We start from the raw sequence: 27,404 nt of genomic DNA on the forward strand, positions 1-27,404 counted from the left end.
CCCCTCATTTGTACTGACTCCTGAATTGTTTCATTATTCTTTATGAATAAGAATTGAGAGCATTTACTCAAACACTTTGTGAGCGCTCTTTCTGTTGTTCTCTTGTAGCTTTTTTGGCACAATCGCTTCCGCTATACAAATTGGTGCCTTGGAGGAGTTCTTAAGGAATCCTCATTCGAGTTAAGGCTGACTTGGGCGAGTTTGGACGAACGGATAGCCTAAGGCTGCACGGATTGCGAGACGAAAGGTCTAGCCTCGTGACACTAGATAACCATGCTATTAGCCATGGATTTCCACTAACATGTCCAATTAATTTTAGCCATTAGATATACCTTATTAGATTTATTAAGTTAAAATTCAGGGTAAACTACTTAAATAGTCTCTTTTATTTCCCTCAGGTTACATTTTAGTCACTTATGTTTGAAATGTTATGTTTTAGTCACTCACGTTATCGCGTCGTAACATTTTAGTAACTAAGCCGTTAATTACCGTTTAATGATGTAACGGTAAGCTGACGTGGCACATTAAATCATCATTTCAAACACAAATTTTGATTTATTTATACAATCAGTCCCCATATTTTTTTGTTTTGAGCAATTTAATTTTTTTTCTTTTATGTTCATCTAACTTTCCTTTTTTTTTCTTTTTTTTCATTCTCTTCTGCTTCTCCCTTCTCCGTTTTTTTAACGTAATTTTTCTATGTTTCCATTTGTTAAAACTAGTCTCTATACTTTTATTTTTTTGAACAATTTAATTTTCTCAAGTGAGGCGAGCTTCTGGACTAGTTTTAACAAATGAAAAACATAGAAAAACTACGTTAAAAAAATGAATAAGGGAGGAAAACAGAGGGAGAATGAAAAACAAGGAAAAAAAAAGGAAACTTGCAAGAACATAAAAAAAAAATTTAATTGCTCAAAATGAAAAAATATAGGGATTAATTGTACAATTTAACCTAAATTTTTTGTTTGAAATGATGATTTAATGTGTCATGTCAGCTTATCATTACACTGTTAACGACAATTAACAACTCAATGACTAAAATGTTACAACATGATAACGTAAGTGACTAAAACTTAATATTTCAAATACAAGTGACTAAATTTTAACTTGAGGCAAACAAAAATTACTATTTTGATACTTTACCCTAAAATTTAAAAGATAAACGTGACGATATCCTACTACTTAGTCGGCAAATACGAGATTGGTAGTGAAGATCTTTGATGATACGGGTCATTTCGGTATTTGACAAAGTGAGGTTCGAGATGTTCTCTTTCAGCAAAATCTAAATATTATTATTGATGAGAAGAAACGAGATGATGTGGAAGAGAAATATTGAAAGACTATCAATCGTTTGACACGTGATACACACCAACACTACTGTAGCTTAAGTAAGAATGTTTTCATTATTGTTCTCTTCATCTCTATTTCTTAATTTCATGTATTTTCTAGCTTAACTACTTGTTAATCACTTAATTATAAGTGGCTTTACAATAGTATATTAATAAATTTTTATTTTAATATCAATTTAATAATACTTAATTTAAAAGTTCTTCAATAATAATATTAATAAATTATAGTTTTAGATATAATTTTTTTTGAACAATATTAATATTAATAAACAATAATAATTATAATAAATAAGAAAAATAGTAATAATGTTAAAAATAGTGAAATTTAAACTCAATCCAAATTTGATCACTTATTCAAAAAGAATATATATAATTTTAAGGGTAAATTATAAAAATAGTCACTTTTGTTTGTCTCAAATTACATTTTAGCCATTTATGTTTGAAATGTTACGTTTTAGACACTTATGTTATCGTTTTGTTACGAAGTGGTCACTCTACCACTAAACTATGTTACCTCCCTAACGACAATCCTACGTGGCAGTCCAAATGGGTTTTAAATGTCAACTTTGATGTTTAGTTGCTGGGATGAAAATATGTTTTTAATTAAATAAATTTAATTTAGACTACCACGTAAGGCATCCAAGTTGACATTTAAAACTCATTTGGACTATCATGTAGGACTACCATTAAGGAGATAACAGAGCTTAACGGTAGAGTGACTACTTCATAACAAAACAATAACGTAAGTAACTAAAACGTAATATTTTAAATATAAGTGACTAAAACATAATCTGAGACAAACAAAAGTGACTATTTTTATAATTTACCCTAATTTTAATTTATATTTTGAAGTATTAAAACATGTCTGTGTCATTCAAATTTTAAATCCTAAGTATAGGGTTGACCTCTTCTAGCTGTGACATAAAAATAATTCAAGAAACCTCCCTCATAAATTAAACAATGAAATTATTATTATAACTCACTCACACACCTTACCTCTTTTTATTGGTTTATACAATTTGGATTTTATTTTATTTTATTAAATTTTATCTAAACTTAACTATCGATATTTTACAAAAAATCAAATTAATTTTTTCAAGGCTAAATATTAAAACTTAGAGTCCAATTTTTTTAGGAGTTATACACGTACATATGGGCCAAATCTTTTCATGATCATAACAAAGTGCTCTAATAAGGGTTTTTTATATATTTCATCTTAGTTTGTAGTAAAAATTAAGTAAATATTAACATGTTTAGAATAAATTAGTAATAACTAAATTTAATATTATTTTTAAAAAATACATGTCAATTATTATGCAAATTATCACGTCAACGCCATTACAAATTAACGCTTTAACATCATTTTTATTAAAAAAAACCAATATGATTTTTTTAAAATATAATAAGAAAAAAAAACCATTAAAGGGTGGTTAAATGTAACATTCAACTTCACCTAAGACACCGACAGGTATTATGCCATCTCATCAGACAGTTCCCTTTTCCTTGTCCCCCACTGCTTTACCTTAAATTTCATCAGCGCCAACTTAAAGTACTCCTCCTCTCCTCCTTTACCTTATTCAGACTGCACAAAAACAAATAAAGGTAGCAGGAGAAGATGGTGATGATGATGAGGTTGTCATGTCTTGGTTTTGGAAGTCAGGGTTTTGACTAAATAAAGCCTCCTTAAACATTACGAAACCCCCCAAACCCACTCTCACCCCACTTCCATATACCATATACCATAGACCATAGACCATAGACCATAGATCCACCTTCGCCTTCCTTTCCAATTCCATTCTTTTGTTGTAAATTATATTATATATCCATCTGTTTGCAGAGCCTGGGAGATATTGGTTTGTTTCAGTACTGCTACAACTATATATATATATAGCTACGATTGATAGTTGACTGTTGCAGAAGACAATGGTAGACATGTGATGATCCCTGGTTTTGTGGAGCAAATATGACGGGTGGAACAAATCCAAAAGTTCGACTAGTTAGATGTCCTAAATGTCGATTGGTTCTTCAGGAAGTCCCAGATTTTCCTGTATATAGATGTGGAAGCTGTGATGCTATTCTTGTTGGTAATTTCCTTCTTATTAAATGTCAAACTTTTCATGCTTCTTGCCAATCAAAATAATCTCTTGCTTCTTGTATTACTCTTTCCAAGATGGTTACATGACGATTAATCTTGCTTGCAGCGAAAACTCAAAAATCCATTGCCAAAAGCACCTCTGTCTTGCAAGCTGCTGACAACTTATCTATTGAAGGGCACCACAACAAGGATCGTGATACATCCAGATCCAGTAATAGTTATAGTTATAGTGATTGTGAAAAGCTTGATGAAAATGGATCAAATAAAGGACAGAAAAATGGAAAAGGACAGCTCCAGTTGGAAAATTTAGAATATTGGAATGCTGAGCAGCAAGGAGTTTCCAGTGACACTTGTTTAAAATCCACAGAGCTTCATCATGAGAGTGTAGCAGAGGCAAATAACGATACCTTGCGGTTAGCAGCCAATGACAACCCACAAGCTACAAGTGAAATAAATTTAGCTGTTTCAGATGATCTCTTGGAGCAACCTCAGAAAACTGAACTCGTGTTTGACCGTTTAAGGTCTGTTGATACTTTTGAAACTTTAGATTTTGGTAGCCCCAGTTCTGGACTCAGTGGTCCTGATGGTGGAATGGATGATCAGAAATTACATTCTCTTAAAAATAGTTACAAGGCTGCTAGCTATCTTGTTCCTGAAGAAACACACCCAAGGGACAAGTTACCAGCCAGAGGTACGATGGATGGTAGTTCTGGAATGCAAGATCCTGCAAGAAATCTGTCATCAGATTTGTCCAAGAAGAAGCATTTTGCCACACAAAAATACAGCAGGTGGCATCGAGATGAACCCCTAGAACCTGGAAACTGGCCAAGACTTGACATAGATGAATGTCCACCTCACATTTCTTTCTCTAGAAAGGCTTCCCTGCGCAGGTACGAGCATGCTGGCCCTTCACGTGAATCGCAGGATGAGTTCCCTTTTGATTCAACCTTCTATCCGCATGAGAAGATTGAGTGCACTGAGCATGAAAACATGAAACTGCTAAGAATGTTGCATGAACTGCAGGATCAAATCACCAAAACATGCCATCTTAATGGAAGGTCTTCCACTGATGCACCATGGAGGCAAAACCCTTTTCCTACATATTGCTGTCAGGAGCCTCCTGAGGATGAAAATTTTTATCCTAGATATCATGGAAGACATGGGCAGAAGAGCAGCTGGAGCCAGCAAGGTGGATTCGCTTGTATGCCTTTCTCAGGAGGTGGATTAGACACTAGATATAGCATTGACAACTCCTGTTTCTACTGCCATCCTCAAGACTGGAAGCTTAGTTCAGAACAGTTGCATCCACCCATCTTTCGACATGACCGAGAACTCTGTAGAGCTCACCTCGGTCATAGTTGTTGCAATTCCTCTAGCTCTTGTTCCTCTACTCCACTAGGATATTTAGAGTCTGATTTTTGTAATTGGAACCATGTAATTAAATCTGATGATCAGAGGTACAGAGATCATGAGTTGAAACGGTATTTGAGGGAGAAACATCATTCAGTCAGGCGACATCTCCGGCCCACTGCAGGAGGAGCACCTTTTGTAACCTGTTATTTTTGCTTCACAACATTGCAGTTACCGGCAGACTTTTTACTTTTCAAAAGGAAGTTGCATCAGCTAAGATGTGGTGCTTGTACAAAGGTACTTAAGTTTTCTTTTGTAAAAGGAATCCATATAGTGCCATATGAACTTGTTGCTGCTGCACCTCCACCATGTGAAGTCAGTGACCGCAGTGAGGCAATTAATGCAGCGGTTTCGACATTAGCATCTTGTAGCCATGGTGTTCTGCAAGCAGATCCTATGTCTAACTCTGATGATTGTAGTCACACTTTCAGTAAAAGCTGCTTCACTGATGGAGATCCTGTTTCTCCTGGCAATACTGACACCAAAACTATGTTTTCTAGTTCTTACGAACATATGGAACAGAGGAAGGACTTTGTTTTGAAGCAGTCTCAAAACAAACATAAAACTTCAACAGAAACTTTTGATTCAGCTGAACCTTCTTCAACTATGTCCAGGTCAGAGGAAGTGTCCCTTGAAGAGTTGCCACCAACTGGTGGTATGTCGCTTCATCACCTCATGGGATATTCTTCACCAAACCAACTGATATATGGATTGGTATCATCCATATCTGGCACAAGCTCAGTCCATTCCGGTGAAACATCAGACTAAATATCTTAGACTGTAAAGTTTGTTTCTCAAGGTAATAATTTTGCATCTGATTAAAGCAACATTTTTCCTGGCAAGTTGCTGCAACAGTAGCACGAAAGGCTCAGTGACCTATTTCATGATAATAACTTCAGGGTATGAGACCCATCATGTCGGGATGAAAAGGAAGAATCATCAATACTGAGATTCCAGAGGGGATGATTTTCTTGGCATTGTTATCTATATAGCAGCATAGGAAGAAACAGAAAAGCATTTATCCCATCCTTTATCAAGTATTATTATAGAACAGAGGAGTAATCCTCAGGTTTTGTATTATGAGTTCATGAAAGTTAATAGAGGAGATATTGACTTGATTTGTTTGGTCAAATTAATTTGTGTTTGAGATGATGCTAAAATATCCTGCATTCTTATAACTCAAGGAAGCTATACAAGTTCTGTTCATTTAACTGTAATTATTTCATACAGAAATATTGTTCTTTTCAGCTTTCCTTCCGTCAGGGTTCCATTGGGGCTAGGGTGTTTTTAGGGTTTCTTGTAGGGCTTTTTTTCATAAATAACCTAAAAAAAATTTAATTACGAAAATGACACATTTTTGAAAAATATGACGAGAATGACATAAAATAAGCAGTGTCAGGAGGTGCCAGCATCCCGATGGCCGGCACCTAACTCCATCATCATGTAATGGCTACGGCTTGATTGGGTCGGGAGAAAAATAATAAATTTTTTTGGTGCCAGCACTGCAATGGTCGACACCCATATGTATTTTTCCCAGTACCGTTTACAAAATATGGATACGACCCGGTTCAAAATAAAATAATATTTTTTATTCAGTGCCAGTTGAAAATAAAATAATTGTAGGACTCGTCCCACCCCTTATGCATTTTCTCTATATCCTTCTGTTTTGCAATCCATGCCTTGTAGTACGATAGCGTGTAATCATACTGATTGTGAATATTGACAATTAGAATCGGTACGGAAATCTTAGAATTCTCTTCTGCCATAGATAATATTATTTCGTATATCATGTCCGAGCCTAGCCTCGGATGATCTTGTGTTACACCTGCAACAGTAGGAGTTAAAGTCAAATACAGGGATCATTTTTAGGTCATATAGAAATATCGGGTCATCGCATGATGCACCTGCAGCAACACAAGTATGAGAATTGGTATTCTTTTTTTATTGTCCACAATACCGTCTTCTTTTTAAAAGATATCATGATTTTCCATTGGCACCTGCTATTACGCATTGCGCACTTGGCCTCAAATTTCTCCGACTGAGATTTAGTGACATAGTAGTTCACACCGTGCTTGACGCTGAACCCCTGAACCGCAGCAAGAAAAAATCTTTTGGCCTAAACTCCATGCCAACTTGTAATTCCTTGACATTTGACGAAAAACTTGCATGGCCAAGTCTTTTGTGCGGGAGATACAAGAACTCTAACCCACCCTCAGCTGAGAGATCCACATTATGCATGTGGCTAGGAGGCACATATACCCTACATCCAAGATTTGGTTTGGAGCATTGTCCGAACCATCATCGTCAAAATCGTTAGGTTCTGGCTCAATTGGAACCTGGTCTGGTTCGAAAAATAGTGCTACTTTTGAATCATCCGGCCCGACTTGCTGAATCGGATTGAGGTCGGATTTAGATCTGCCACCAACATCTATTGCCTTTTCGTTCGCACTTGCATATTCATCCTCAGCTGCATATTCATTCGCAACTTTCGGCAATACCTAGTACCATATGCTGGGTTGGATGTCCCTTTGTTGAATCCCAACGGAGAGAGTAAATCATCAGTCCTTCTAAACCCCGCGATACTGCCAACATTTGCACTGGATTGCCAATTGGTGTAGGTTGACAGCATACCAGCATAAGTGCTTCTGGCCCAGGACATCGTACCATCGAAGTCAAAGTCAAATGCACTCACTAAATGCTGTGCTCGGGTGTTGAAATTCAGGTTACTGCTATACCCCGAGTGATGGACGGAATAGTCGTCGAAGTTAAAATCGTTGCCTAAAACTGAAGAATGTCTCCCTATTGACGATTCCGAAATATCGTAATGACCGTTTTGTATTAAAGCAATGAAACCACTGCAGCACAACCATGTGATAGGACTTTCTGCTTCCTGTTCGGTTCCAACATGACTCGGAGCATTGGTCGAAGACAAACCGGCTTCATCAACCTCCCTAAATTTGACATATAACTCGAGTATAACATTGCTGCTTGAGCAATGCGAATCCAGCATCGCCTCGAGCTCCGTATCACCAGTCACATGAAAGAGCTCATACTTAAAGGGATCTAGTGAGGCCAAATATCTACATTTCAAGCTCAAAATTCTTCTCCGACTTGAACCCTCGACTTTTCTCCTAATTTTTGTTCGTAGCTCACGCAATTATATGCTATAATTGAATGCCAACTTTGTTGATTGGGCTCCTGTAAATACGACCCTAATGCCCGTATTGCATATTTGACCGTTGTAATAAATTACAGATTTCACCTGTCGACTCATCCTCCTCCCATACGAAACAAACTTCAAATGGTTTAATACAGAAAAAAGCTCAAAATCAGATACAAGAGAAAAACAAAGGGAATGCACTAACTGAATGTTTTGCAAACTGATGTGGGAATGCAACGTCTTTTAATACGAACAAACAATGTGGGAGAGAGGGATGCTTGAAAATCTTACCTAGGATTCTCGGGAGCAAAGCATGGAGAGTAGGTGGTGAAAGTTGGGAGAGATAAAACACGTCTAGCTGGAAGTGTTTTCCCTAACATGTTTAGAGGAAAACACTCCAGCTAGATGCGTTTTATCTCTCCCAACTTTCAATACATGCGAAGCACATTTCTCTTTTCCTTTTTCCTTCCATTATCTTCTCTCGACCTATAAAAAGGGAGACTCCCCCGGCCTAAACCCCTCACCTTTAAATTTTTCTCTCTGGGTTTTTCCTCTCGCTTTAGTGTTTAAATTTTTCGTCAGAATTATTTAGTCGTCAGTGATGCGATAGCGCTTGGAGACACACACATCTTGTGATTAACATAGAAACCCATCATCTGCAAATCAGATTTCGAGGTGACAATGCTTTATAAGTTCATGTATCAAGCCTAAGTAAAGGTCCCGGTCGACGGGCGTTATGCAATCACAAGTTGGAGTATAAGGTTGAATCAATGAATTGATGATCCCTCCTTTTAAAGTGGACGACTCAGCCAACTATTTTTATAGGAACCTCATGGCATTGGAGCAATGCTATTATCCGAACGATACTTTCATTAGGGACCACGTCTTTGTTCTCAAAGTCACGACAACATTTTTCCATTATAGATACACATATGTTTGCCTAAATTAGCCGTATATGTCAAAAAATATTTGGCCAAATAGACCATTTTTTGAAATTTTAGAAAAGTAAGCAGATGGAAACACATCGCAAAAAAATCGGGTTTTGGGGTGACGGTGTTTTATATGGTCATAGATTTTAAAATATATGAAGGTCCAGTCGTTATATGATCACGAGTTATAGTCCAACCTGTAATTATTTCATAGAAGCAATATTGTTCTTTTCAGCTTTATCTACAAGTTGCACTGAACATAATATTTAGTCCACTTCATTTTTCCTTGCATATACATAAAAGAAGCGAAAAGAAAATAAGCAAAATCTTATACATCTATAATTGCAGTTTCTATCTTAAGTTGTCCCTATAGTTGCTTCTTCTATTAGACACAATGGTTATCCTTTGATCCTGAAGCATGTTCATGTCGGGGGCAAGCAACCGTGTGTAACGGTCAAAATACAGAAGTTGTTTCATTAGAAGTGCAAACTCCCTCGGAAATCGCAGTCCATATGACTCACTCACCCGAACCTGCAAAGAGCCGAAAAATTAGAAATGACCAGGAGATCAATATCACCATAAAGAAGATCCATGAAGGTTGCAATTACTCTCAAATACGTTAACAATCCCCTTTTACTTCCAGTCCAACTATAATTCACAGAAATAATTTGCCTCTGTATTTGGTCACTGAAATGTTTAAAAAGAAAAGAGAGAGAATATGCCATGGCAACGGCCTTTAAATATACCAGACATATTATGGCAATACTAGAGTTTCTAATAAAAGGGAACTGGGAGTCCAAATATCAGATGTAATTCAAGTTTGACATGATAATTGCAATTAACTGTTGCCTTATTGGCTTAAAAACTTTGATAACGAACTTCATAGTTCATAAAATAAAACAGCTTACCACATCAAGAAAAAGTGCATTCATCTGTCTCTCATCAACAATTATATTTGCAGAGACAGCAGTTGCATTTGTATTTGTCCCTCGGGCAGTGGCGACAACTACCTCCGTATCAATTTCCTGCATTGATTAAAAAGAAAAAAAAGCTTAGAACTTGAGCAAGGGAAAGTTTGACCAGGAACTTCATAAGAGATAACTAATTAGTCAAGGAGCTTTGCCGGTCAGCATCTTTCAGTAGATTTTAGAAAATAAGAGTTCTTCATGTTCCCACTACAGAACTCAACTTTATTTACAGTCAACACAAACAATACCTATAAAATTGAACAGTAATGCCTCAAAAGTCTCTGATGGTTTATCAATAGCTTATATACCAGTGGATAAATTATCCATGAGAGTCGACTTATTGGTCCAAGGCAAAGTAATATTAGGTCAACAGCAATTTATCTGTTTAAATGGAGGTTTTGTGATTGAGCCTGTGCGTGAAGGCACATGCGCTTCCAAGGATATTATTGTTTGTTTACTTGTTCTTGGTAAGCATCTTGGGTTTCATATGCTTGCCTGTATAGATGAAAATATTTTTTCCAAATCTCTTGCAAAGGCCTTGGCATCAATATTCTGATTGGTTGCACCCATTTCAATCAAGGCAGATGCCATTGATTCGTACTCTTCAGTTGCAATAGATGCCAAAAAAACTTCCATAGCAGCCCATGTCTTTGGTGATATTCGTCCAACAATACCTGTATATTCAAATAATCTAATGAGAAATATACTATTGCTTGTTGACAATAAAACTAAAACATAGGAATCATATAAAATCAACAATGCAATTGCAACATCTTTAAATTTTAACGTAACATTGTGAATTCAACCATTTTAATTAGAGTTCAACACTTACAAGTTAATGCTAACTGTGGTTAATAATGGATGTCAAGAAAGAACATGAAGAGAACCCCTTTCAAGTCCTAATTATAATCAAATAGGATCTTCTTAGGTCTACTTACGGAAGCATCATCAGATAAAAAGATGTAATTGCTTTGGGGTTCCAGTTCGGATATCATGCACAGGAAGACAACGTTTCCAGCATAAAGAAGTTGCTAAGAAGGTTAAGTCAATAAGCCAACATGTAACATCCCAACAATCAAATCTAACTTATTGCGATCAAATTAACAAATATGACCATTCATGCTCATTTCTTAACTGCACAAAAAGTCAAAAGCTAAGTAGGGTCATTTATCCAAAATTAGCGACTGATGCTCCTTCACCCTAAAATAGAAAATATCAGATTAAAGTTGGATGAACCGGGCACCATAGGAAAAAAGAAACTTACCAAAATCAAGAAACCCAATGCGGCCATCACGCAGTAACCATAAATTGCCTGCATGCACATCAGCATGGAAGGTTTCACATGCAAGTAAACTTCCAAACCTGCGCATATTGTTCATGTCAACAACATAAATGCTTCAACTGCATTCCTGTGTCTCATTATATACATTCAAATTTCAAAAAGCATGTCAATCATTCAAGTCTTACCAGACATTAAGTGCAGTTATAAGACTATTCTCTGGGCTAGAGACAAGTGAGCTTATAGAGTCTAAATCAGTAAGAGGAACTCCATAAAGCCTCTCCATAGTCAAAACTCGCCGCGTGCTGCAATAGTTATACACTCTCGGGGCTGTTGCCTGCCTTGTTAATCCCATGGCTTCGAGATATCTCCTGAAGGATTCAATATTTGTAGCCTCCTTATTGAAATCAACTTCTTCAAGCATGGATTCCCGTATGTCTTTAACAATACCAACCTACTGAAAGGAAAAATACCTTATAATAAAAGCTTTTTAAACATCAGAACTTTAAAGTGTGATAGATACGGATGCAATAAAATGCAAAAATATCCCAGGCTTATGTAGTTTCAGAGATTAGTTGCACACACGCTATTGAGCTAAGCTTGCTAACTGATCCAACATTTGTTGGTTTGGCCAAATAATTAACAAGCAAAATGATACCTAAGCAAAGAGATAACCATTACCTCAAAAAAAGGGGTCTGGTATTCTCTCCCTTATCTCCAACTTAGCTACGTAAAAGTAAATAATAGAAAAGCACAGATAGTCAAATAAAGAAGGAAACTTTAAAGTTTGCAATCTCATTTTTACCAGTGAAGCACGGCTGAAATCAGGATTTAGGAACTCCAATATTCGAGCTGCTATATATATGAAGTTGAGGTCTGCCACCAAAATGTCCTTGATTCCAGGTTTCAATACCTTTATAACTACATCATCTTGGGAGCCTTTAAGCCTTGCACCATGTACCTAGGTATGAAAATGTATAGTTCTAATCAATAATTACAAACACTTCCCATAACATACAAGTAATTTTGGGGACAAATATAGAAAGGGGAAGGCGGCACTATGAAATTTAAAAAAGGAAAAAAGATAGATAGATCAAGACCTGTGCTATAGAAGCTGAGGCAATTGGTGTTGGATCAATATATTCATATATGCTATCAATTGGTCTCCCTAATTCTTCACGCAAGATTGCTTGAATATCTTCAAAAGGAACTGCAGGAGCTCTGTCAAAGCATTTTTGAAATTCCTCAACATACTCTGGTGGGAATAGTGTTGGTGCGGATGCTATGAACTGGCAAAATGTAATCTAGGATGAGCAACAAGATATAACATTTACGCGAGAAGGTTAACTGAAAGCCATGAAAACCACAATAGAATCAATTACATTCAGGGGAAATTTTAAGTTGTAAATTCTTTCCACAGGAAATGTCACCAAAATTATGATCGCCTCTCCCACAACATATTGAAGAAATTAAGCAAATGTTGTAATATGGTATCAAAGAGCAATAACACCATTTAAATTTTATCAAGCAATTTATGATCAGTAAGAACTTTTTCCGTGGAAAGCATAGTACTCACCTGACCTAATTTGATATAAGTTGCACCCATACGCTCAAACAGTTTCCTTAAGTAAAGTGGTGAAAGCAACCCCAGCTGCAACTGTGATGGTATTCCAGTAGGTTCATTTGTGGACTGCAAAGATTTAGGGAGAATCAGTCAATTCCTATAGCTTGATAATGGATAACCAAAGCACAACAGTATCCTTCGAAAGAGAAAAGAAAAAAGAGGAAAATACCCTAGAGACATCAGCAAGCCATTCCCCACCAACACCAACAAAGGCTTGAATACCTTGAGCTAGCCTCAGGGCTCCTCGGGGACCTGTGCTTATAGATGTCTGGACGATATCCTCCAGCAGCTTGGGTAAGTTCTCAAGACTACCTGATAACCATAACAAGACAAACTATTAAGTATGATGCTAATAAAAGATTTTGCAATCATGTGAACATATGAAAGGGTCAAACAAGAAAACAAGAATAATAAAAAGAATGATGGGCAATCGAATTATGGGGTACTTACTTTGGAGACGAGATGACAAACGATCTTGCTGTGTTTGAGCTTGAGATGATTGAGAGTACTGGGCAAAAAGAAAGAGGGCCCTTCCGCACTTGGGGTTGGAACTGAAACGCCCATTTGGCTTCTTAAACCCACCAATCGATCTTGTTGTACAAGCAGCTGAAGCGGCTTTATTAGGCAATTGAGGGTGATGAAACAATGGTAAACGCCCGCTTCTAAATGATGAAACTGCCATTTTGGTTTTAAGCAACTGAAGGAAGACCTTTTGATATTATATATAAGAAAACAGAGGGAGAGTTTGTGTACAGTTTGGTTATTACAAAGACAAAACAGTATTTATCAACAATTGGGTCTTGTCTTGTTGTTGCTTTTGGGGCCTAACAAAAATAAAATTTCAGAACAATTTGAAAAAATAAAAGCATGACAGAGCTGACGCCACGTGGCAAGGTTGAATTTTTATTCCATTTTTTAAAGTAATTTGAATAATAGATTTGTGTAAGTACCCGCTATCTATCAATTTTAAAAATTAACAAATTAGTTCTCTTTCAACAAAAATTATAAAAAAATTAAAATAATTTTAAGAATCAAAATATTTATTTATTCTTTTTAAAAAAAATTCAAAAGAATATATAAAGAAAATTTTAAAAAATTAATAATAATTTTGGAACCTAAATAAATAAGTTAATTAATGATTTAAGTTTATCATATTAAAAAAAATTATTTTTTTTTTGATTTTTTTAAAAAATTTATGTACTTTAATGTGAAATTAGTTATTCTGTAACAAGATTTTAATTTGGCATGTTTAAAATTTTTAATTTAGCTCAAACAATTTCATTCGATTCGATTCAACTTGACTTGAATTTTATTTCACTTGACTCGATTTAAAAAAATCAAATTAAGTTAGAATGATAAAATAAGACTCGTCGACTCAATTAACTCAAAAAATTTTCATTTGATTCGACTCGATTCAATTAAACACTAACCCCTAGTGGCAGCTTAATGATTGTTAGTGTCTAAGTGGACGGGTCTGGATTTCGACGGACAATCAGGTAAGGTTGAGCGTTCGGTCGAATTGAGTGAAAATTTTTCGAGTTAATTGAGTTCACAAGTCCTATTTTATCATCTTAACTTGATTTGAAATTTTTTCGAATCAAGTCAAATGAAATAAAATTCAAGTCGAATCGAGTGAAATTGTTGAAGTTAAATTAAAAAAACCAAACATGTCAAATTAAAATATTATTACAGTATAACTAATTCTATGTTAGAGCACATAAATTCGAAACCATATATATTTGAAAACATTTTCAAAACAAATGATAAACTTGAATCATTAATTAACTTATTTAGGTCTCCAAAATTATTATTTTAAAATTATTTTAAAATTTTAACTTTATTTTTTAGAATTTTTAATTTTTTTTTAAAATATATATAAATTTTAAAATTTTTATAAATATTTTGAATTTTTAAAGAGATAAAAATATAGTAACCTTGAAAGCATGTAAATAGGTAATTAAAGCAAATTCTACAGCCTTAATCAAAGTGTTTTTGCCACTAAAGCCTCAAATTCTCACTCAAAATAGGAAGGTTCAATTGATTCACTACACCTCATTTTCACAAATATATCCTCTCTTTTCTTTATTCATTTCTATTTAAAAGACAAAGACTCATGCATATAACTTTTTTTTATAGGTAATAAATTTTAAAATATTTATTATTTAGTATAATAAGTAATTAAAAATGATTTTATAATTAATTAAAATATTTATAAAGATATTATGATACATATAATTCTTTTATTAAATAAAATTACAAATTCACATGTTTTTTTTAATTTCATAAAAACAATATAATATAAAATTTTTATATTATATTTCATTTCTAATTTAATTTCATTAATAATAATTTTTTATTCTTGTTTATTGATAATGACTAACTCTATTTTTTTCTCTTGTTATTGACTTTATAATTACCTATTTTTACCCTTTTATTATGAGGAAATATGGTATGGAACAGACCTTTCTAATAGTTTAATGTCACATTCCAGAATTTTTATTTGGATTTAATTTTTTTCAAGACGAAAATCTTAAAATTCAGGATAAAACCGATGATATTGTTATAAAATAAAGAGAAACGGAGAGAATAAAGAACAAAGAAAATATGAAAGCAATAGAGGATGTACTTTATTGATCAAAAGGGATGGTTACAATGCTTCACCAGAGTCTCTATTTATAGGCATAAGAAATATAAAAAAAGTAAAGATCCAATTCTAATAACTATTAGAATTTAAAGTATATCAAAACTTTATCTTGATCATGATGGACATCCACTTAATAAGATATTCATAACACTTCCCCTTAGATGTCCATTGGTAGATAGTGTTTCTCGTTAAAACCTTATTAGGAAAAATCTCTTCAGGAAATTCAACAATAATCATAACAAACTTTAATCATAATTCTTTTATAAAAATATAAATAGGTATTTTGGATCATTTTATAATCCTCTTTCAACTACTATTCACTACGTCAAATTTACCACATATGTCCAAATTATTTTAATTCATATAAATGAACAATTTCTCGAAAATTTAAATATGTTTCTAGCATCCTAAATCCTTTAAGGATTCTAATATAAACTTTACTATAGAGTGATTCATAAAAGATTGTAAGAATAACCATTAAAAGCAAGTTAAATCTTTTATGAATTGTCAATTTAATAATATATCTAAAAGATTATTGCATCCACCACAAAAGAATATTATATCTTTTCATAATCAATGCCAAGACTTGACAGAAAATTTCATATTTTTATTCCACTTTTGCAAAACTACTTCAATTGTACCATCACTGGCTTTATACCTTTAAATATTTATTCTAACTTATTGTCCTACTGGGATTTTGATTCAAATTAAAATTTTAAATGGTATATAACACTTGGTTATTCTCATTAAGCTTGTAAATAAATCTAACAGTTAACTTGTAATGAGTTATCCTTATTGAACTTCTGGTTCAAATTACTCTCCTCCTAACTCATTACAAGTTATTATTTTTCTCCCCTGAATGTCGAGAAAACCATCGAATCAAAATTGTAATCACAAATCATGTCATAATTGAATTCTAATGCATTCAAAATATGTAATAATATAAAGAAACTTGTAATTAATATATATTCCCAACTTTCTTTGAGGATTCACTCATCTTTGTGCGTTGTGGTGGAGTAATTGGAACATATGTGCACATATAAAAATTCAAAGATGAGAAATATTTAGCTCTTGATCAAAAACCAATTGTAATTGGGAATATTTATAACTTATTGGCTTGATGCGTACAACACATAAATCAACATAACTCATGTTGAAATAGGAAGTTTAGTTATCATAAGTAATGATTTAGATATTAATTAGATGTGTTCAATCAATAATTTCTCTAAACCATTATGCGCAAACTTTTACAAAAGTTTTTCAAACTCAATCAATAAAAGATTGAGATATAAACTCATTAGTACTAGCAAGATGAATTGTCTTAATTGCATGATCTGAAATTAATTATTTAAACAAACAATCTTGCAAACGATAGGTTGCAAATTGATAACATATATGTAATTATTTTGTAGATGCATCTACCAAAATCATATAATTTCAAAACCATTCACATTGTGGATGAATGAGCCCATATTCGTTTCAGAAATACAAGACATTAAATCTCAACTTTAGCTAGTGAGTTTCTAATAATTAATTTTCATTGAGAACAAGCAATATATAAGAATTCTTTTAAATTAAAGAATCTTCTGGTTCTTTAATGAATGTCTATATGAATTCTTAATTAATTTTCACATCATATATGATCCAGGATGGTCTAACTGGTTACTCCAAGTAGTAAATGTTTTTTGTATCAGTAAACTTCTACTTACTTTAACATGTGTTTCAATTTACTAAATTGTAACAAATTAATAATTTTACTATCATTCCTTTTACTTTGTATCAACATATAAGTGTTATTGTCACATTTGCTACTGAAAATGTCTAAATCAATGTAAATATTATAATGTCACTAAGTCAACAAAATAAATATAATTTCCAAATAATTATATGCAATATTCGCTTCAGGGAATATGCCAAAATTTTCAAATATCTAAAAAAAAATTTTTGCAACTTCAGGTGCATCCAACCATAACGAGCTTTAAATTGAATTATAATATTTTATTGCTTATAAATAAATCTTTCATAATCAAATATTTTACTTTCAACCCTTTAATGGGAATGATGACAAAAGAATATCACAAAGATTATAATATAAATTAATAGCCCAATCCTCTCTTTTTCATCTTTTCAAAATATATATTTATAGCAATAGTGATTCATATGAAATATAATATTTTCTTCATTCACAATCTCAATATAAGATACATTATAAATATATTTTAAAACCAATGGATTGACCATCACAAGATATTAATTTATTAACTCTTCTGGAGCTTTTGACTGGTTTTGTACTATCAAATATTGGAATAGTATTTGTTTGTTTTAGTACCAAATAAGATAAATACTTTCTATCTATAATGATAGAATTTATTACTACATTCTCATATCATTCCTCAAAAAATATTAAAGCATATGCCACATATGTGGCCAATAACCTTTCATATCACATTGATAACATAAGTTATCTTTACCCTATGAAGAGTTATCTTAAGAACTCTCATTATCCTCTTATTTATTACTATATTCCCACTTTTAGTGATTCATGATTATATCTTTTATTTTCTTTTTGTTTGCATTCACTCTAGGGAATGCAATAAATCTAGTAGAATAAACTTCTAAACATCTCTATTGATTTTTTATTTTATAATCACCATTGCAAAACATGCTGAATTTCAAATCAAAATTTATCTATTCATGTTGCACTACACCAAAACAGGCATTTAGTGGCGCTTTTTTAGGCCTTTAGCGGCACTTTTTAGCGCCACTATTGCTTATAGCGACGCTTAGAGAAGCGCCGCAAAAAACGCCGCTAATGACAGTGTCGCTAACTTTAGCTAAAGACCCTGACCTTTAGCGGCGCTTTTTCCACAAACGCCGCTAAAAACCACGACCTTTAACGGTGCTTTTTCCACAAACGCCGCTAAAGACCACGACCTTTAACGGCGCTTTTCCCTACAAACGCCGCTAAAGACCGCGACCTTTAGCGGCGTTTTTCCACAAACGCCGCTAAAGAACAAACCTTTAGCGACGCTTCTGGCAAAAACGCCACTAAAAACATAATCTTTAAAAAAATTTATTTTAATCAAATAATATTTATTTTTATGATAAATATTATATTATGTTTTATTTTTTAAATTTGAACTTTAAATATACTTTTTAAGGATAAATAAAAAATATTATTTAAATTAAATTTTCTATAAAAATTTTAACTTTAAAACTAAATATAAAAATTAATGAATTTAGTTTTAGAATTTAAAATAATAAATTAATAACACTATATATTACAACTATATATTAATTCAAGACCAAAAATGTAAAAAGCCCATCACCAATAATCTATCCCTCTCATTACACATTAACTCACAAAAATCCACTCTTTTTATATATATATGTGAATCATACCATCTGCCCCTCCAAATCCCATCCATGAACCAAAAGATGAGAAATGAAAAAGATTTGCTAAGAGGCAAGAAAATCTCCTTGGATTAATAGAGAATCCATTGCTTCTCTCATCCTTACTAACCATATTAAAAGCATCATGAGAGCTCCGTTATCATGCGTTCACACTTGTCTTCTAAAATCTTCACTGCTTCAGTAAATAGAACTTCAGGAGGTAATGCTCCAGTAGATTCAATGGTGACTAGAAAAGGGGAGAAAAACATATTAATCTCAAGCTGTGCCTAACCTTAAGTTGGTTTGAAATCAATGAAAATATATTAATCAAGCAATGGCATTAAAGAAATCTAGAACTAATTTTGACAACACATGCGGAAGACATAGAGTAGCCCCACATTACTTACATATGAAATGATCTTTAACACGGTGCAGTGCCACACGTTTCTCCCAATCGTCACCTCTTATGCATTCTCTGCAAAGTGTGCACGCACGTGGCCTTGCTACAGTTGCCCTTCTACCTGCTTGGCAGCCAAATTCTTCATTAGGAAATGTACCTAAAACAATATCTCCTAACTTCACATGCTAAAGCATATAAAGCAGAACCGGTCAGCACTATCACATAGCACTGACCCCACTATTAGAGGAATATAATCCACATTTAGTAACGGAATACTGGAAAACCCTTTTATAGAGGAAAAAAACATAATTACCAAAATTTACACCATATAGACAACAAATCATAATAAACAGAAGTACCTTTTCCAAGATCTTCTATATCAAACAGATTAACAGGGCATTTGCTTTTGAGTTCTTCAGCAAGGTCATCTTCGATATCTTCCAATAATACAACCTAAATATATAAATATATCATAATATTGTAATAATATAGAGTCAAAATGAGATAGAATAAACGAAAAAAATGAAGAAGGTTTAGAAAAAAAGAAATCTACAGTTACAGTCTATCTTTACCTCAGGAAGCATCCGATACCAAGCAGTGGCCACTGGGGACCACTTTGCATGTGTTTTCCGAATGCCTTTAACAGCATATGCTTCCAGTTCAATTTCCTAGCAAAAAAAGTTAAAACTTTTAGTACACTCGAAAAACTTCATAAGGATTAGATTAACTTCTAACAACTTTAAAACGGATCCTGAACTAATGAAAGCAGTACACAAAACCTTCTTAATCTACTAGCACCACATTTAGCTCGCGATGAGATTTTTTCTAAACCTAAGGCATGATCTGCCATCTTGACATGCTTTATGAGCAATTTTTGAAACAAACAAAAGCATGTAAAATATACCTGTCCAGGGCCAAGTTTAGCAATAATAATATCTGGATACTTAGGGATAATGGGGTTCTTGACAAATTCTGGAATGGTCTCTTGACTGCAACAGAAGTAAGTGTATGTTTCAGGCTTTGATGATGAATCTGAAGTTGCATTTCTTGTTTCCTTAACCAGTTCACTCCCATTAGGCAACCACTTTAATGCATCCGATTTAACTGCATTATTATACATCATTAGAAACAAGGCAAAGCTATAAAGGGAAGACCTATTAATTTCATTTAAGTAAAAAGGTTTCATGTTTCACTGATAAAGCCCAAAACCGTACCTGTAATACGTGGACTACCTCTTTTACACTGAACATGGAGTTTGAAAACAATGGTGTTCTTTTCATTTGGCTGATCATTTTCTACAATTGCAAGAGACAAAAGTAAAGAATTACCAAATACCCTAAGGGTAAACTCCATAAATTCAGATAAACCATCAACCAAAAAAAATGAATTAAATCTGAAAGATAATCAAAAGCCTTGGGTCAACACGGATTGGAACGAGGCCCAACCTATGAGCAAGAACTTCATCTTGGATTATTGATGTGTTGTTTGCAATGAGAACTTTTTCAATTGCCATTGTAGGAAGCTGCAAGCATAATCAGTTCTATCAGTACCAGCACAGACAATATGTTGCAAGCTAACATAGCTAGCATATGATAGCATGCAATATTGTCATTAACATAGCATATGTTAGCACTGAAAAGAGGTAGACCAAAAAGTCAAAGACCTCTGCTATAAGGATCCTCCTGAATGAATTGGCAATAGCTGCATCAATACCGATCATATCAAACTCCATGTCATCTTCATTGAGTCGAACCACTTCAACTCTAAAGTTGTTAGAGAATCGGTCAAGTCGTGAACTATTATCAATTCCCATCGATGCATAAGCGCCAGAATATTGAATACTCTCAGTCTACAAGCAACAAAAGCCCCCAAAACATAAGACGTTTAATTATAATACAAAAAAAGAGACCCACAAATTTCAGAACCTTAAGAACAGAACAAGACAGATGATACAAAGAAACTAACCCAAACCCCAAATAAGGAAAAAGGCTCCATTTTTTTTAATTACCCAATTAAACAACCCCAAGAAACCACTGTTTCTTAACACTCCATATATGAATAAAAGAGTGTTCATGAAAAATTTTCAACTGAAGATGTGTGCTTTAGGTGATAAAAAAAAGGGGGTAACAGAGAAATACATGGATAGGGGCATCCTTATTGCATGAAACACGACTTCGTTGGAGTTCAAGATGTGGTGGAAGTTGACCCATTGGCACATCTTGCAACCCAGATTGAAAATTTCTTCTTTTCTTCTCCTGCCCCCTCTGCCATTGCTTTGTTGCTTAGATTTTGCTGTTAGGAAGTTAGGGTTTAAATGGGAACTGAAAAGAAAGGGGTTTTAGCTATCTACATGGTTGAGGAGAAACGCTTATGTTTAGGGATTTTGTTCTTTTCTCCTTGGGGTTGACTGAGCAAAGAACAAATGAAACTGAACCAATTAACAACTAAATGAGCAGCGCAAAATTCCCCAGGAATACTTCCAGTAAATCCCGATCCCACTCACACAAATTCATCATGAAATTAAATCCTTAACCCATAACTTACTTGTTAAGAGTACTGCTAAAATTACCAAACACATTATCTTTTTTTTTCCCTGCAAATACCGAACAGAACAGAAGTCTTTTTTGACAAAGAGAAAGCACAAAAGGAATTTCAAAAACCTTATCTGCTTTAGTAGCGGAGCTCCTTTAATTTGGAGATTTTAGGCGGAGAAATTTGGAAATAAAACGCACGTTTTTTTTAAATGATTTTTGAAGCGTTTTTATTAAAAATGCCGCTATTACTTATCTTTTACGTCGCAAAAAATTATGTTATTTTGAATAAAATGACACCGTTTTGTTATGTTAAATTTTTTTTATTTTGTATATTAAATAATAACTATTTTAATATTTTAATATATTAAGTAAGCAAATTTGAAATTTTTTTGAGGGAAAGTAAAATTCAAATTAAACTAATTTTTTTTATAAATTATATAAAAAATGAGATAAATTGAAATATAAATATGTAAATATTTGGATAAAAATTTAAATTTAAATTTACATTTAAAAAACAAAATAATAGTAATAATAAAAGAAAAAAACAAAATCAAGGAGACCAATAATATTGTATGTTGTTAAACAAATACACCCATCAAACTTTCTTTTTATAGTATAAGCTAAAGCTTAGATAATTAAATGATCAAATATGCACATGAAGCATTCTTTTTTCTTGTTAACATTCCCTTAATTAATTTCAACATGTAAGCTTTAATTTGTTGACTTAAAAGCATCTTAAATCTTAATTAATACTTTGGATTGAGAGATCAATTTTTATGTCTAAACTCGACTCTTGAAAAGGATTACTAAAAATTTTCATATTTGAATTTAAATGGAAAATTGTTATTAAATAAAAGATAATTATAATTTCATAGTTCAAATTTAAAACTCAATATATTTATTTATCAATTTTTTTAAATCTAATATTTAAATATATCAAATGGTTTAAACCATTTAATCTAAATTTAGATTAAATATTTTTAAATATAAAAACATTAATTAATTGTATAAATTTTCATCATTTAATAAATCTAAAGTAAACCTTAAATCCTAAACCATTTAATATATATAAAATTGATCTATTACCTCTTAAATAATTTAAACTATCTCCTAAACCCCTATCTCCTAAATCCTAAATCATAAAACATAAACCCTAAACCCCTAACCCCTCTTTTACAATTATATAAGAACTTAATTAATATATAAATTAAAAAAATTACTAATTAATCTAAACCTTAAACCCTAACCCGACCTCGAATCTCCAAACCTTAAATCACTAACTCTTAACCTCTAACCCCCAACCCCTAACTCTAAACCCCAAACCCCTAAACCTTATTTAATATATAAATTAAAAAAATACTAATTAATCTAAACCCTAAACCCTACCCTTAACCCCTAAATCACAACTCTTAAACCAAAATCCCTAATTCCATAATCTATAAACCTTAAAATTGTAAATCCTAAACCGGCCTTAAATCCTAAATTAACCATATACCCTAAACCATATATATTAAACCCTAAACTATAATGATAATTAATTAAATATTTTAAAATTAATACTATCGTATCTTTTACAATTATATATGAAATTATTTAATATATAAATTAAAAATCAATCAGTGTATCCTAAAAACTTTTAATTATTTTAAATAATAGTATTTTAATTTTTCCATTTTTAACAAATTCTATGTTTTTTATTTGAAATTATTTCTACGTGTCATTATTTCAAATTTAACCATTTTTAAAAAATATTCTGTTAAAAATAAATTGAATTTTAATTAATATAAATAAACAAATTAAATAGTAAATAGACAGATAAAATGTTTTAGCGGCGCTTTTTCAAAAACGCCGCTAAAGGCCTGAGCATTAGCGGCGCTTTGTCAAAAACGCCGCTAAAAGCCCCGAAAGGTCGAAAACAAGGCCGTTGGGTTTATGTTTTTAGCGGCGTTTTTCGAAAAAACGCCGCTAATGCTCATTTTTGGCTGCGCTTTTAGGAAAGCGCCGCTAATGTTCAGTCTTTAGCGGCGTTTTATTTAAAGCGCCGCTAATACTTGATTTTTAGCGGCGTTTTTTGTCCAAACGCCACTAAAAGCCTATTTTGGTGTAGTGTTGTAATGATTAGTCTCCAATCACATCCTCAATTACAACAATAATCATGATATCTATATTTTCATTTTTCATAATTGTAATGTACTGCTACATTCACTTCAAGGAATGAAGCAAAACTAGTGGGAAAAATTTCATAATTTTTCATTTGATAACTTATTATTTTACTTAGCCACTAGAAGGTATGAGATTGTTCGAAAATACTGTTAAAGTCATTTTCACAATATTGCTATTGCAGAAGCACATTAGATATTTCAATCATAGTGTAATGTATTCCTTCGGGGAATATATATATAATACAAATACATCAGTATATCATGTTATTTATATATATATATATGGTTTTAATGTAAAACACATGAATGTTTTATTCAACATATATTTTCTTGATCTGAAAAATAATATTATATTTTTATAAAAATTTTGCATCACAATGAGCTAAAATATAAGCTCTTAAAGAGCTTTTTACAGTTTGATGCAATATTAGCTCTTCAGGAGCATATATTTATTTTATTGTATAACCTTAATGAATGCTTAATTTAAATAAAACTTTATTTATTCATATAAAAATAAAATGAATAGGTATAAATAAAACTAATATTAAACATAACAAATAATAAATTCATGCTACTAATAAATCATGGTGGTTAGATAATATATATTTTATATATCATACCACAACAAAATATAAAATATTATAATGTCAAATTAAAATAACTTTACTGCTATAAAAGTTTAAATATAAACATTTTCTAACCTCCACCTCTTATAACATAATTTCATTTCAAATTTTACAATGATATGAAATTATCATAAACAATGTGAATATCCCAAAGTTTATGACAAGTAAGTATTTTTACTCATATTCCGCAATAATCATATATCTTAATCAAAATCAAAATCAAACCAATCAACTCTATTAAAAATGAAAAAAATATTTATCTCCATATAAAAATCCGAATAACTAAATGCGTGAAGGATTTTATAAATTCATAGATATACGGATAGTGAATTATATAAATTGAACTTTATAATAGAAATCAAATCAAATTTCAAAAGATGTTGGTTAGATTGACTTCCGTTATCATGGATGAGAAGTAGTAATTATAAACATCATTTGTAATGAATAAAAAAATATCATCTCCAAGCAAATATAAAAAAGCAAACTTTGAGAGTCATCTTACTTCTCGATTTCATATAGATAACGATATCAAATCTTTCACCATCCTTAAGAATAAAAAGTAAAATAAGTTAATCAAAACAATGATAACGTATAATGAGAGAAGAATAAAAAATAATAATCAGATATGAAACATTAAATAAAAGAAATTTCCTGTAAAAACTTTGCATATTGCCGTCAAAGATATTGAAAATCATGAAGGATAAATTTAATCGATGAACTATCACTTTGAGCAAGATCGTGCTGATAACGTGTTATAAAATAAAAAGAAATGGAGAGAATAAAGAACAAAGAAAATATGAAAGCATTAAAGGATGTACTTTATTGATCAAAAGGAATGGTTACAAAATTTCATCTGAGTCTCTATTTATAGGCTTAAGAAGTATAAAAGAAGTAGAGATCTAATTCTAATAACTATTAGAATTTAAAGTATACCAAAATTTTATCTTTATCATGATGATCATCCACTTAATAAAATATTCATAACAAATACTACATTAAACTATTAAAAAAGCACGAAAATCAGAACCAAAACCCCTTCAACTACTGTCTGCCTACTACCACATAACAACAACCTTGTGTCACGGGCCAAAGTGCAAAGCCCGTGACTATGGCACAAGAAGCGCCCCATGGAGGTCTATCAATTAGATGGAGAACATTTAGCCCACAAGAACTGGCCCGATTCAGAGAGCTACTGAAGAAGCCTATCAGATTGAAGCCTGGTTGGCCCAATGATGAAGACATGACAACTTAGGCAATTTTGGTAACTAATCTCAGAAGATAGAAGAGAATCATATCTTGTAAAGATTAGATTAGATTTGATATGGCAAATCTTATAAATCCCTAAAATCAAGGGATATAGTTAATCTCGTCCGTCGATATACATGTATCTTGACCGTCGGATCTGGGGGAGCTCAACTATAAATAGAGAGCCTCCCCCTCATTTGTAATCATCCATTGTAACTTGAATTCTTAAGAGTAATAGAATTCTTGAGAATTTACTCAAACACTTTGTGTGTATTCTTTCTTTGGCTTTCTGTTGTTCTCTTGTGGCTTCTTTTGGCACAATCGCTTCCGCTATACAAATTAGTGCCTTGGAGGAGTTCTAAAAGAATCCTCACTTTTGGGAGTTAAGGCTGACTTGGGCGAGTTTGGACGAACGGATCGCCTAAGACCGCACGGATTGCGAGACGAAAGGTCTAGCCCCGTGACAAGTGGTATCCGAGCCAAGTTTTGAACCAAGTGACATTCGAGTTGGTTCGAAGGCACCGTTGGGATGTCGAAAGAAGTTGTTGGTCAGAGTGAACCAATAGAGACCCATGGGAGGGCCAGAAAAGCTAGTCGCTCGAGGAAAATGCTGACAGCTTTGGAAAATCGAATGGTCAATCTCGAGGAATCCGTAGGGAACGTGAAAGAGACGCTGAATTGGTCGAGGGACGCACAGATGGGTTTGACTCGATGGAGGAGCAACTCAGAGATTTTGTGTTGGATTCTCTCGGTGTCAATGCAGAAAAGATGAATAAATTAGTAGAGTCCACTGAGGAAAAGCTGGCAGAGAGGGATGAAGCTCTCGAGGATATGGTGCTAGCTATGCAGAAAGAAATGGAGGAGCTCAAGGGGGAGCTCACAATCTACAAAGCCGCTTTGAGTAATGGGATATTGTCTTCAAGGCCGAAACAACATGAAATGGATGTTCCCAAACCGGAGAAGTTTAAGGGTGCACGATCCGCGAGGGATGTGGATAACTTCTTGTGGGAAATGGAGCAATACTTCCGAGCGATGGGCATCGAGGATGATGCCATTAAGGTAAACACTGCTTCAATCTATTTTACTGATGTAGCTCTCTTATGGTGGCGACGTAGGTCCACGGATGAGAGACGTGGAGGAACGACCATTGGGACTTGGGAGGAGTTCCAAGGAGAATTAAAGAAGCAGTTTTACCCTCAGTTTGCCGAGAATGAGGCTCGAGCAAAGTTGCGTCGTCTCACGCAACAAGGCACTATTCGGGAGTATGTTCAGGCATTTAGTGAGTTGATGCTTCAAATCTCCGACTTGAGTGAGAAAGAAGCGTTCTATTGGTTCGAGGATGGGTTAAAGCCGTGGGCAAAACAAGAGTTGCGAAGGTAAGGAATCACTGAACTTACTGTAGCCATGGCAGAAGTAGAGTCCTTTGTTGAGCTTGGTCCTGGGGGAGACGAGCTCGAGGCATCGAAGCCCAATAGAAAGGGCAATGGTGAGGGAAACCATGAAGAAGATGAAGAGGGACATAGCGATAATGGCAACAGTACTGATAGCACAAGTGGCAATGGGAAACCACGAGATGCGAATCGGAG

At 33.2% G+C, this 27,404-nt stretch overlaps 3 protein-coding genes across 4 annotated transcripts; 1 reads left to right on the forward strand and 2 right to left on the reverse strand.

Annotated features, from left to right (window-relative positions):
• Positions 1–2,825: 2,825 nt before the first annotated feature.
• On the forward strand, positions 2,826–5,972 carry LOC107931537 (protein ENHANCED DISEASE RESISTANCE 4). 2 transcript variants are annotated; one of them, XM_016863448.2, is made up of 3 exons: positions 2,826–3,433; positions 3,551–5,653; positions 5,754–5,972. In XM_016863448.2, exons 1-2 carry the CDS (start codon positions 3,313–3,315, stop codon positions 5,620–5,622), a joined length of 2,193 nt encoding a protein of 730 aa, XP_016718937.1. In that variant the 5' UTR covers positions 2,826–3,312; the 3' UTR covers positions 5,623–5,653; positions 5,754–5,972. The 2 variants fall into 2 exon arrangements, with proteins under 2 accessions (XP_016718937.1, XP_016718936.1); XM_016863447.2 differs by having other exon boundaries at positions 2,827–3,433; positions 3,551–5,972.
• Positions 5,973–9,131: 3,159 nt separating this feature from the next.
• LOC107931615 (uncharacterized aarF domain-containing protein kinase At5g05200, chloroplastic) lies at positions 9,132–13,567 on the reverse strand. The gene is made up of 10 exons (XM_016863552.2): positions 13,265–13,567; positions 12,984–13,126; positions 12,767–12,880; positions 12,291–12,479; positions 11,996–12,151; positions 11,379–11,644; positions 11,176–11,273; positions 10,407–10,585; positions 9,852–9,968; positions 9,132–9,474 (listed from the first exon to the last, which is right to left on the reverse strand). The coding sequence occupies exons 1-10, from the start codon at positions 13,494–13,496 to the stop codon at positions 9,295–9,297; spliced, it is 1,674 nt and encodes a 557-aa protein (XP_016719041.1). The 5' UTR covers positions 13,497–13,567; the 3' UTR covers positions 9,132–9,294.
• A 5,170-nt stretch (positions 13,568–18,737) lies between these two features.
• LOC107931573 (DNA-directed RNA polymerases I and III subunit rpac1) lies at positions 18,738–21,940 on the reverse strand. Its single transcript, XM_041091617.1, has 9 exons — positions 21,390–21,940; positions 20,915–21,100; positions 20,658–20,773; positions 20,466–20,560; positions 20,156–20,355; positions 19,824–19,919; positions 19,611–19,704; positions 19,259–19,372; positions 18,738–19,098 (listed from the first exon to the last, which is right to left on the reverse strand). Exons 1-9 carry the CDS (start codon positions 21,459–21,461, stop codon positions 18,995–18,997), a joined length of 1,077 nt encoding a protein of 358 aa, XP_040947551.1. The 5' UTR covers positions 21,462–21,940; the 3' UTR covers positions 18,738–18,994.
• Between the last annotated feature and the right edge of the window lie 5,464 nt (positions 21,941–27,404).

Source organism: Gossypium hirsutum, chromosome D04 (genome assembly GCF_007990345.1).
Source record: "Gossypium hirsutum isolate 1008001.06 chromosome D04, Gossypium_hirsutum_v2.1, whole genome shotgun sequence".
NCBI classification, from domain to species: domain Eukaryota; kingdom Viridiplantae; phylum Streptophyta; class Magnoliopsida; order Malvales; family Malvaceae; genus Gossypium; species Gossypium hirsutum.